The sequence below is a fragment of the Lactuca saligna genome, chromosome 1 (genome assembly GCF_052625555.1).
Source record: "Lactuca saligna cultivar CGN05327 chromosome 1, ASM5262555v1, whole genome shotgun sequence".
NCBI lineage: Eukaryota > Viridiplantae > Streptophyta > Magnoliopsida > Asterales > Asteraceae > Lactuca > Lactuca saligna.
In genome coordinates this window covers 87,746,786-87,760,312 of record NC_136417.1, presented here as the reverse complement: position 1 = coordinate 87,760,312, position 13,527 = coordinate 87,746,786, and the positions used below count along the sequence as shown (strand labels likewise).

Sequence of the window (13,527 nt, the reverse complement as noted above, 5' to 3'; positions counted from 1 at the left end):
TGAAATCTTGTTCCATCATAGTCACTTTGGTACTAGACGTCGGTATCATAGACATAGTCACTTCTGATTAAGATGGATTCAAGTAGAATCCATGATAGATTCGGACTTTGAAGGAGAATCAGGTATAACTGTTTCTTCATTCACCACGGTAGAACTAGCTAACCATTTCCTTAGCAATCGATCCAACAAAGTTATCACTTGTTCTCCTAAAAACTCAAGAGGCTTTTTCCCCAATCTGTTCCAATGCGGACTTATACGTACATACCAACACGAGCTCTTCGGGATCACTCCACTTCACAAAATTCTCAATCAATCGCTCAGTGATGGCACACTCATCAGGGGATAAATCCTAAATAGGATCGAAAACCCGATCACCAGTTGCTACAAACTTCATGGGTCCAAAAAAGGTGGAAACATAAACAAAAAAGAACTCCTTTTTCCAATACTTAATGGAAGTAAGAAGATTGTCGCAAAGCTCCACAAGACCATGATAGAGAAAAAACAACACCCAATCAACATTGGACATAGGAAGGTAAAAATGTCGAAAAATGGTGATGGATGATACGATATCTATGGCAATACACAATAACATGAAACCGAGAATTTTGTGAAACCCGTTTGGAGCGATTTGGGCAATATGCAGACCATAATAGTCAATGACTATCTCTAAGAAATCGAAGGCAGGTAACTGTAAACCAGATTTAAAGAACACTCAAAACACCCCTAACGAAATTTTTAGGGGCATCGGTGATTGCATCACCAAATTCAGGAAGACGAAGACGAAATTTGGGATCGATCTCGTATTTCCTCATAATACTCGACATGATTTTAACAGAAAGCTTAGACCTTACAGTCCTAATATGAGAAATACCAATGTTAACCATGGCGAAGAAATTTTGAAAAATAACAAGGAATTGATGAGGATTTTTGCATGAATATACAAGGAAAGAAACAAGAGAGAATGATGAAAATACTTATAAGCAAGCTATTGGCAAAGACACTTATAGGATAGACAAAGCAGTTGCTGGATACTGTGCACCTTTTAAAGAAGGGTAACTGAAAAGACGATTATAGGGGTAATCATGAAGGCTAAAAGTCGTCAAGACGTCATATCGGAATTTAATTCAGGAGGTTTGTTCCTATCTGAGTGCAACAACTATTACACCGATCTTATTAAAGTTTAAATTGTCATTTACACAAGCAAATGACAATACAAACTAGGGGGACTTAATAGGGTATAACATCGCCGGATAGATATGTATACCCTTCCAATATACCGAACCAGGTATATGTACCGAGCCAAGCATATATACTGAACTTGATATGTCTCGAGGTATGATCAAAGTACGATACGACGTCACAACAGTAGCATTACACATATGAACTCTAAATATACAGTTTGTGCAAGGATGTGTGATTGATGGGTTCTTGGGCTAACAAAGAACAGTTGGCTTACGAACTACAAGTACAATAGTATGTACCTTCGGGCATGCGGTCATAAATGCGACAATATAGTAAGCATCACCAGGATAGGAAATGGTCGACATCCCTCTCCACCTCCACTATAAATAGATGATCTAATTCGCCCTTACCAGATACGAGAACCACCCTTCATACACTCTCAATCAATTTGATCACCGTTAATCGAAGTCTTCACTGACTTTATCATCGGAACGTTGGCCCGAGATATCCTCCCGATCAATCAGCTTACAAGTTTGTTTGTACTTTCCAGGTCAATTGGAGTGTTCGTGCGAAGGCATCTAAGGCAACCAATGGAAGACAGACCCGATGGTGCATCATACGTATTTCAACTAACTTCTCAATTTGTTTACCAAAAGTCATATTTTATTAGCTAATAGCAAAATTTTCAACTATCAACTAAAAGTTAACTTTTCAATTATAAGCTACCTTTTCGGCTGGTCCACGAAGCATAATATAAAATAAATTTAATTTGTATCTCAAATTTTTAGTTATAAATAATCAGATTTTTGAAATCATTACCAATTTTTTGCAATAATGATTACTTCCAATATATTATCATCATATAATTGTTTTTAATTTTAATCATTTGAATAAAATTAATCATCTAACTTTTTTTTATTTTGTTTCTAACACTGCTATAAAACTAATGAACAAATGACGGATTAGCGAGGTAGCATGCACGTTGCTAAATACTCACAAATGCAATATTTCGTTTTCATAAAAATTGGCAACGGATTATTGTCGGTGTCCTACCGTGGACATTACTTAAGTGTGGATTCCCATTTTTATTATAGATTGGATAAATAATCTTGACATATATGGGTGTGATTCTTAAAATTGTGTTTGGGATGTTGCTAGCATCATATGGAAGTAACGAATTTGATTATGTATTGGGTTAGATGATTTAGGTCAAGTAAACTCTAGGAAAGGTCAAACCACAAGCATTCCATGCAGAGTTTGAACACCCGGCCTAACAAGAAGAGGTACCCCCTACACAAAGCAAACTCATTAGAATACCTTCATCCACAACCAAACATAACCCTCGCTTTTAATCAACCTTCAATCAACACCATAAACATGTATATATAAACAACCATTTCCCTTGTGTCAATATACAAACCATCTATCTCATTAAAAAGCACGTGGAATTTAATAACGTAAATTTCAGTTCTGAAAATGGCAATGCGAGCAAGGAGCGGTAGACCTAATCCCAGCCGTCCACCACGGTTGATAGTTGGCCGTGTGTATGAACAGTTCAAACCCATGTCTGAATGGAGACAAGAAGATGATCATGACACTCTTGTTCTTTATCTCCCGGGTAAATAACTAAATTTTCAACTTTTTGTGTTTTTCGGAGATGAATTTTTATAGTTTGATCAAAGTTTATTTGAAATGCGTCGTTTTTAAAGGTTTCCAGAAAGAGTACATCAAGGTTACAACCGAAGACGTTAATACCGTTAGAGTTCGTGGGGAGCGTCTGGTTGCAAATAACAAATGGAGTCGCTTTCTGGAAGATTTTCGAGTTCCTGAGAATTGTGATATGACAGGTATTCGAGCAAGATTTGATGGTGGAATTCTGACAATTACAATGCCTAGGAAGATCACCGCCACCGCCACCGCCATCCCCACCGCCTTTGCCGCCGCACCTCGAGTTGCCCCTAAAGCCGAAGAACAACCCTTCAGAAGAACACAGCAAGATGAAGCGTTACAAAAACCTAAAGAAGAATCTAAGCAAAAAGAAACAGCTTTTGAATCTGCAAAGAAACCAGATAGGCCTCGAGTTGCCCCTAAAGCTGAAGAACAACCCTTTAGGAAAACAAAGCAAGAAGAAGCTTTACAAAAACCTAAAGAAGAATCCAAGCAAAAAGAAACTGCTCTTGAATCTGAGAAGAAACCAAACAGGCCTCAAAGTCCTTTAAAAGGCAGCACTTTGCCACCACAACCAATACCACCACCTTCATCTAAACAATCAAAAAAAGAACCATTTAAAACCGCACCAGAAGTAAAGGAAAAGAATGAGGAACTTATATTTGGATCATTACCAACGAGCATTCCTAAGAAAGAAAAACATAATGTTGTTGAGAAGCCCGATGAAGAAAGGGAAATCCATCAGAAAGATGGTTATGGAAAGATGGATTTTGACGAAGGAAAAGAAAAAGAAAACCCACTAGAGGAGGAGATGAAGAGGGTTTCCGATGGAAGAATGGGAAAATCGAAGGACACAGGGGTTAGTCATGGCGGTTTTCTGGGTGATAGAGTGGAGGAGATGAAGAGGGTGGTGGCTAGGAGAGAGGTGAGCGAAGACAGGAAGTTACTGGTGAATGTGGGTGTGGGTGTTCTGGTGATTGTGGCACTTGGTGTCCATGTGTCGTACGCCATTGGGCTCATTGGCAGAGGGAAGTAGTCGCAATTATTCGTGTAATGTGGGCATGTATATGCTTGTTGTGTGTTGTGAATTTGTTGTTGTTTTAATAACTTGAGACGTTCAAAGACCGAAATTTCTAAAGTATTTATAGATGTAAAAATGTAATCATGAAGTAAGGTGGAGAAATTCACCACACATGTGGAGGATATTTCATCGAGTATATATATAATACAAAGAATATATAAAATAAAGGAAACTATAATCACACCATAATCCTTAAGGCGTTTGATAATTTCACATGGAACATAACAATTAATACATGAAAATTACCAAATTGTCCTTTTAAAACTTAGTCACAAAAATGTTTTCAACTGTAGGCCCTATCTCTAAAAGCCATAATTTATTCTAGTCTCCATGAGATAGTGGGTTTATTTTTTTTTTCTTTTATCGATACTCACTGTATGTCTGAGAGGAATAATGATTTAAAAGGATAATATATTTTTTAATTTGTAAATATTTGGTTATTGAGTTTTTTTCATCCAAATTTGTCCCTTCAACTTGTTAAACTGTCAACATTCACTCCTTATAACCGACTATTCTAGGATAACCGGTAAAAATAGTTTAATATGGTAATATATTTCTTACTTTGTAAATATGTAGTCTTTAATATTTTGTACATTTTTTGTCCTTAATATTTTTTTGTTGCAAAATAAATGATTTTTGTTTTTGTACTCATTCAGTACTTATGAATGATTTTTTAGGGTTCCTCATGACATCTTACGTGAGACAATCATTAATGGGGTATTTGGGTATTTCGATGCTTATGTTCATCGCGACCTCGACTACTTGGTTGCTTAAGTCATGTGTTCTGAACGTCATAACTTATTCATATGATCTCAGATTTTAGTCTACTATAACTTTTGTTTAGATTACTCCTGTTAAAAAGTAATATATATTTTTACTTACGGTCTTTAAATCTATACGTTTTTTATGAATGCATGTATGGATGTTTTTTTTATAAAAACGTAAGTAAAAATAAATTACATTTTAACAGGAGTAATCTTAGCGAAAATTGTAGTAGACTCAAAGAAAGAACACGTGGATATGAAGATCGTTAAAATCTAATATCATATAAAGAAGTTGCGACGTTCAAAACACAAGAGCTAAGTCAAACCACAAGACCTACGCAACCACGTAGTCGAGATCACGATAGACATAAGCATCAACAGCTCCAAATACCTCATCAATGTTGCAACCACATTGAGGTTTAAAGTTGATACCTTGATCATTCATTTTCTAGATTTCTCCATTTGATAGTTTATTGCTATTATTAGTTTATTTTGGGACCATTCTTGGATTTGATCATGTTATGAAGCTATGACTTCAGATTTGGACACCTCATGGCCTCCATGGACTTAAAGTTGCCAACTTCATCAAGTCTTGACCCTCCTTCATGCTCTAAGTCCCTTAGTAATCTTTGTTTGAGTGTCTTAGCCCCTTGATGCCATGCATGGATGTAAAGTTAGCAACTTTACGTGGTCTCTTAACCCTAGGGGACTAGATCTATGGTTTGAGGCATTAGATTCGCTTGGGAAATAGCTAAATGCTTTGTGACTAGGAGAACTCGACAAGTTACCTAGCCAACTCGGCGAGTTGAGTTGGTTTTTCCCATTTTCTGGATAATGCAGGAACTCAACGAGTTGTTCTAACAACTCGGCGAGTTGGTTTGGGTTTTTCTTGTTTTTCTAAGTACTGAAGGAACTCGACAAGTCGATAGATGCACTCGACGAGTTGGGTCAACATGGACTGTTGACATTAACTATTGACTTTGACTTTGGCCATGGTTGACCAAGTTTGACCTTGAAGGTGTTTTGGGTATTTCGGGATTTTAATGGATTGATCACTTGGTGAATGTAGGCATTGAGTTGAGAGCTAAGATTTGGAGTCGGGCCTTATCGGTTATGTTCAGCTTGTCAGGTGAGTTTTCCTCACGGTACTTAAGGGTCTAAGGCACCAAGGCTGACCCTTTGGATTGTTATCTTGATTCATCATATGATTGAGTACTGTTATGATTTGTTAGATTAGTATCCTGGTAGATAGGATTTTGTTATGCTATCATGATCTGTTAGATCGGTATCCTGGTAGATAAGATGTTGTTATGCTTAGTGATCTGTTAGATCTGTTTGACTGGCTGTAGACAGTTATATGATTATATGTTATATGTGCACATGTCTGATTAGTGGCTGAGGCTTCACTGCTTTATGCGTAAGCCAACAGGCTGGGGTATTCTAACCCGATGGTTGAGAGCCCAGAGTATTCCATCCTGAGAATGATTGGACTCATAATATGTTGGCATTCCAACCCGATGATTGAGGGGCCTAGGGTATTCCAACCCGATGGTTGATTGGACCCATAGTATGTTGGTTTTCCAACCCGATGGTTAAGGAGTTTGGGGTATTCCAACTCGATGGTTGATCGGACTCATAGTATGTTGGCATTCCAACCTAATGGTTTAAGGGCCTGGGGTATTCCAACCCGATGGTTGATTGGGCCCATAGTATGTTGTTTGTGATATGTGTTATTTGTGAATGTTGTACTTTGGGGGAACTCACTAAGCTTCGAGCTTATATTTGCGGATTTTGTTTCAGGTACTTTGGATGATCGTGGGAAGGTGAAAGCTTGATCATGCACCTCCTTGCATTTTATGTTATGATATCTGGCATTCTTTGATGATAAACTATTTTGAAAACAATTTGTAATAAATGGTGGTTTTTGGATGTTTGAAAAAGTTTAAAATTTTCAAGAGTTTTATGAATGATACACTTTGAGTGGAAGTGTTTGAATTAAAGGTTTGGGGAGATTCTTAGTAAAGAAATTTGCAAATTTCAGCTTGGTAGGAACAAAATTAGTGTGTAGCTTTCCAGAGGAAACAAGTTCCCAAACAAAATGATAATCAAGGTCAATGTGTTTACCTTGCGTATGTAAAACAAGGTTTTGACCAACAAAGATAGCACTTCGATTATCAAATAAATGAGTTGGTTGATTCAATGGCAAGACATGAAACTCGCAAAGCAAATGAGTGATGAGGACAATTACAACAACAATGCTTTCCATGGCACAGTACCCATGGTTGTGTTGAATTATAAATATTTTAAAAAAGAAAATACCAAATGTGTGTGTGTGTGTGTATATATATATATATATATATATATATATATATATATATATATATATATATATAGTTGGATTAGGTGTCTAAGCCCCATAACTATAATTGGGATGTACTTGACCCGATAGTATCATGGTCGTTTTTGGGTTGCCTTCATCATAGTAATTTGATAGGATGAAATATGAAGAAAAGGTTAATTTTGATTTATTAATATATTATAAGAATAATATATCAATTGAGAAATCATATTATTTAATTAGTATTGATTAAGAATTAATTTGGTATTAATTTCGTGATCAAAAGAGATTGATTAAATTAACGGGGACTGATTGTGTAAATTAGTAATAGCTGTAGTTTGGGCTCATGGACTCTATTGGTAAAGGGGTGGAAGAAAAACTCTATGGAAGTCCATAGAGATTTTGTCCAAGGCTTTCCTTATGGTAATCCATATGCTTCTTAGGGCCTAAACAAAGGAATTAGGGTTTCTATGTTGAAAACCCTAGGAGCCTCAACTATAAAAGGAACCCCCTGGACTCCTAATTTTGGCCTATGCATTCTAAGAAAAAACCCTAGCCGAATTTAGGAGGCTCTAACCTCTCTCTCATATTCTTCATTACTATTTGGTGTGTAACATCCCGTTTAAAATAGAACAATTAAACAATAAACCGGACCCCGAGAGGTAATTTTATTATTATTTTGTATTTCTGGGATTTATTTTGTGAAGACTTTCAGGAGTTATGGGTTGTTTGGTAAGATTGGGACTTAAATGGAAAGGATATTGAATGTTGAGGGATAAATGGTAATATTTGGATTTAATTTGAGAAGAATAAGAAGGGAAGGACTGGAAGTGTAAAATGTGCATAGATTTGAAAGTTGAAGACGGGTTAAACCCGTCACCCTCTTGTAATTCCATATATATTCATCCTAACCCACATGCAAACCCTAATCCTAAATTTAGTTGTGCAACCGCCACCCTCCGAAATTCCAGCCACCACCCCGGTTAGGACCCCAAACCATCGGAGTAACCCCCGCGTGCTCCCCCTGACGTTGGAAAGATGAAGTTGTGTGTGTGATCGCCACTGCTACTCGATTAGGCTGCCTTTCAGTCTTCGTCGCTGCCATGGAAGCCCTCATCCGCCATCGGGAACATAACAACCACTCGGGAACCGCCATCCGAGTCCAGCTCCGTTATAGATGGCCGATAGCATCGCTGCTGCCACCGCCTTGTGTCACTGCTGCTACGTTGCCATCAAGCAGTGAACCTCCGTATCCTCGTTCTTCTTCTTCTATTGCTGATGTAGTCGATATTCTAGCGATGGATTGCCACCACTGCTAAGCATGTGTGTGTGTGTGTGCCTTTCTGTCGTGCCTCGCAAGCTCGTGGGTGACTTGGGTTGCAGATTGCAATAAAGACGCTCGAGGGATAGAAAAACTCGAAGACAAACCACCATGGCATCCTTCTATGGTGGCTGTCGTCGACAACGTTTACGTTAACTGCTGTTGCTGCTCTCACCCTCTACACCGCTGCCACACGCCACTAAGTGGGTGGCTTGACTCATTATGGGTAGAAGAGTGTAGTGTGTGGGTGGTTGTTGGCCGGAAATGTAAAGGGACCACCATGGCCGCCATCCATGGTGGCTGCCACTATCCAACCACCGCCTACCACCACAAGGTTGGTCGGGTGTGTGTATGTGTTCTCGTGAGTGTGTGCTTATTTGAATATCGTGTTGTAATATTGTAATCAATCGGAATAGTAAAGAAAATTCGTCACCATCACCGTTAGGTGGTGGCCGCTGCCATGAGCTGCCGTTGACCACCACTACCCGAGGTGGTAGTGGGTGGTGCCCAACTAGCGAAACCCTAATGGGATAGTATTAGGGTTTGGAAAACCTTAATTCCATGAAACCCTAATTTTGGGATTTATTGGGACCGCACGGGAATTATGTATTAAACTAAAAATAATAATTAATAATCATTACAAATTAACCTAAGGTAATATTGGACTTAATGGATTAAGTCCTTAATGGGTTAAGTAGGAAAACTTAACGTTAATCGTCATTTCATGTGGACAATCCTAATTTCACTTGGGCCTTGAATTGGGCCTTACTACTGGGATTTGGTGATTTGGCTACTAATGACCTATCCAAGAGCAAGTAAATGGTCTAAAATAATTAGATGGCCTTTAGGGTAAGGCAATGTGATGGACTTGGGCCCAATTTGGAAAATTGGGCCATAAATGGGCCATACTTGGGCCTTTATGAATATAAGAGATTGGGCCATTAGAATGTCAAATGTTTGGACCAGGATAGGTGGTTGGGCCTTAAGGTAGAGCCTATGTGAATGGTACGTTGGGCCCAATTAGGAAATTTGGGCCATATGTTGGACATTGGCCCATTACTTGACTATTCGGCATGTGTAGTGTGAGTTGGACCTTGGGCTTGGAACCCAATTATTAATTGGGTATTGTTTGATGTTGACAGTTTGAGAATCTATCAACCAACAGCTGGAGTTATATCTGTGGGACTTCAGCAGTGCCAGGTGAGTCTCATCACCATACCAATGGGTCTAAGGCACCAAGACCGGCCCATTTTATGATATGTGGTACACTAGTTAATTTAGTGATATGTGGTATGCTAGTTGGTTATATTTTATGTGCTATGCTATTTGTTTATGTGATATTTGCCTGAAAGACCATGGGGGGAGCCCATGGCATTTGGATATAAGACCATGTGGGGGAGCCCATGGCTTTTCAGGTAAAGACCATGGGGGATCCCATGGCTATCCAGCAGGGAAAGACCATGGGAGGAGCCCATGGCAACCTTACGTAGGGATATGTGGTAGAGATAGCTTTTATAGCTCATGTTATATGATAGAGATATCTTTATAGCTAATATGATATGTGATGGGTTTTATGCATAAGAAACATTACTATGTGCTCATACAAACCCTAATGCTTGGATCTAGGTTTCTCTATTGAACATGCTTTTATTACAAGACTTACAAACCCTAATCTAGCATACAAATAACAAAAACTACATATAGAATCAGATCTAGATGTTTACGTCTTCAAATATTGGCTTAGATCTTCTTCTCTTCTTCTCTTGAGCTTAGAGTCGCAAATGTAACTCCTCTAATGGCTTACAAACACCACAAGCAAGAAGGCAATTATATGAGAGAGGTGAGAGATGCTAGAAATCGGCCTAGGGTTCTCTTAGAATCAAGTGGTAGTCGATTTCAATGCCCTAGGGGTCTTATTTATACTTACAGGCTACTAGGGTTTCAGTCTAAACCCTAATGGATAGCTTAGCCACCAAGCAGCCCAAGAAACCTTCTGGAATAAGGCCTTGGACGAAAATATGATGGATACCCATCATAATTTCGTTCCCATTAAGTCCATTAGGTTTCCTTAACCCAAAACTCAACTATCATACATTTGATAGTTTATACCCCTTTATTCAATTAATCTCTTTTGGTCACCAAATAAATTCCTAATTAATTTATGACCAATACTAATTAAATAAATATGATTTCTCCTATAATATATTATTCTTATAATATATTAATAAGCCATAATATTCTCTCTTTCTCCTTAAATTACCTTGTCAAGTTGCCCTGGTGAAGGCAACCCAAAAGGACCATGCACAACCGGGTCAAGTACATACCAAATATAGTTACGGGCTTAGACACTATGCCAACAGTCTCCCACTTCGATAAGTCTAGTAACTATATCTCACATATGACTTCAGAATCCGATTAGCAATCGTAGCTCTTATACTTCGCTGTCAACTCTGGTCAACTTGTCCTTTAGATAAGGGATCGTACAATCCTCTGTTCTGGATATCATGCTGACAATGCTTATTGTCCAGCACTTGTTCCTTGATTTCCGATTTGTTTGACATAGAATTTAGTTGAACACATCAACTTCATTCTGATCGGGCCCGACACATAAGTCAAACCAAATCATCAAGTGGCCAAGATATCACTTTTATTCTCATAGAATAAAAGAAACAGATCAACTTCGACTCATATGCATCTATTATTCACTAATTGAATCATGAACAATAATGCATTTTATAACATCAAGTTACTGATGCGTTTGCACATCATCAATGCATAACCAACCAGCAAACAACAACCATATCTCTAAGTTTTAAGACTATATGATATTATCGCTTTGCGATCACTTAAGGCAAAACACCACGAAGTGATACCAGCAAACTTGGGTTTATTCCAATGCTCAAATCATATTCAAAGCACTCATGAACTTTGCAGAAAACCTTTGTTATGCCCAAAACCTTTTAGACAATCTACAAACAATTCATGACAGTCTTCATTCATATCTACTTCCAAAATACGACTAACTGTGGACTGTTTGAATAATCCTATCATTCAGGAAGTCAAAACATGCAAAATTAAAATAATAGATAGATAACCAACACAAGACAGTAGCTTTACTCATAAATAACACAATTTTATTTATTCATCAAATGTCAAGTACAAACTATCTATTACATGTTTCCTATCTAATCCAAACTTATATCATCCTTCAGCCCAATGCTCCTAGCGTGCTGCAAGTGTTTGACCCTACTCAGTCCCTTCGTAAGGGCATCTGCTGGGTTTTCTTCTGATGATGCCCTCTTCACAACGTGGAGTCCCTCTTCTACCCGATGTCTGATAAAATGGTATTTTTTGTCGATATGTCGAGATCTACCATGATCTCTCGGTTCCTTGGTCAAGGCAACCGTTCCTTCATTATCACAAAAAATTTCCATTGGCTCCTTTATGGATGGCAAAACTCCAAGGTCTCCAATGAAGTTCTTCAACCATATAGCCTCCTTCGACGCTTTGCTCGCCACAATGTACTCTGATTCGCACGTTGAATCAGCTACGGTCTCCTGCTTGGAACTCTTCCAAGTCACTACTCCTCCATTTAGGGTAAAGACCCAGCCCGACTGCGATCGGAAATTATCCCGATCCGTCTGAAAACTAGCGTCACTGTACCCTCGTACCCTTAAGTCATCACTCCCACTGAGGACTAGAAACCATTCCTTAGTCCTTCGCAGGTACTTAAGAATATTCTTAACTACAATCCAATGGGCTCTACCAAGGTTCCCCTGATATCTGCTGACCATGCTCAAAGGGAAGGCCACATCAGGGCGAGTACAAGTCATAGCGTACATGATAGAGCCAACTGCGGAAGCGTAAGGTACTCGGCTCATATCAGCTATCTCTGCCTCTGTACTCGGGCTCTGAGTCTTACTCAGCTTGGTATTGCTTTGGATTGGTAACTCCCCTTTCTTGGAATTTTCCATACTAAAACATTTTAGTACCTTATCCAAGTATGTATACTGACTGAGTCCTATCAGCCTCTTTTCTCTGTTTCTTACTATCCTTATTCCCAGAATATAAGCAGCCTCTATGAGGTCCTTCATAGCGAAACATTTCCAAAGCCAGGACTTGACCTCCTGCAAGGTTGGGACATTGTTTCTTATGAGTAGTATGTCATAGACATATAATACGAGGAAGCTCACTGTACTCCCACTGGCTTTGACATACACACAAGATTCATCTTCGCTTTGCAGAAAGCCAAACTCGTTAACCTTCTCGTCAAAACAAAGATTCCATCTGCGAGAAGCTTGTTTCAATCCATAAATGGATTTCTCAAGCTTGCATACTCTATTTGGATGCTTCGCATCGACAAAACCCTCTGGCTGATTCATGTAAACATCTTCAGCCAACTTTCCATTAAGGAAAGCGGTTTTCACGTCCATTTGCCATATTTCATAATCATGAAACGCAGCTATTGCATTACCCTAATAGACTTTATATTCGCACCTGGTGAGAAGGTCTCATCATAGTCAACTCCGGGAGTTTGAGTAAAGCCCTTCGCAACCAATCACGCTTTATAAGTATGCACTTTCCCATCGATGTCCGTCTTCTTCTTGAAGATCCACTTGCACCTGACTGTCTTACGACCCGGTACATTATCAACCAAATTCCAAACTTGGTTGTTGTACATGGACTGAATCTCGCTGTCCATTGCCTCTTTCCATTTCGCAGACTCCAGGCCTACCATGGCTTCCTTGTAGCTGCTAGGTTCATCCAACTTTACTAGTGTACTATCACTAATAAATGTATCCCCTTCAGTAGTAATATGAAGACCATAAAACTGGGATGGAACACTAGCCCTAGTGGAACGTCGAAGAGGTAAGGACTCGTCAACAGGTTCAACAGGAGTTTCCTCCTCAAGTTGATTGCCAGTGTCAGAGGTTCGTTCATCACTTTGATATTGAATCTCTTCAAGCTCAATTTTCCTCCCACTGTATTCTTGGCTTATCAATTCCCTTTCTCGGAAAACTCCTCTTCTAGCAATGAAGACAACATTGTCACTCGGTCTATAGAAAAGATATCCAAAAGATTTATGCGGATAGCCGATGAAATAATATTTCTCACTACGAGGTTCGAGCTTGTCGTGAGTCTCTCGTCTTACAAAAGCCTCGCAACCCCAAAC

General features: G+C 38.8%; 1 protein-coding gene across 1 annotated transcript; it reads left to right on the top strand.

Moving 5' to 3' along the window:
• The first annotated feature begins 2,609 nt into the window (after positions 1 to 2,609).
• LOC145041027 (uncharacterized) lies at positions 2,610 to 3,991 on the top strand. Its single transcript, XM_078988926.1, has 2 exons — positions 2,610 to 2,800; positions 2,892 to 3,991. The coding sequence occupies exons 1-2, from the start codon at positions 2,659 to 2,661 to the stop codon at positions 3,884 to 3,886; spliced, it is 1,137 nt and encodes a 378-aa protein (XP_078845052.1). The 5' UTR covers positions 2,610 to 2,658; the 3' UTR covers positions 3,887 to 3,991.
• The last annotated feature ends 9,536 nt before the right edge of the window (positions 3,992 to 13,527 follow it).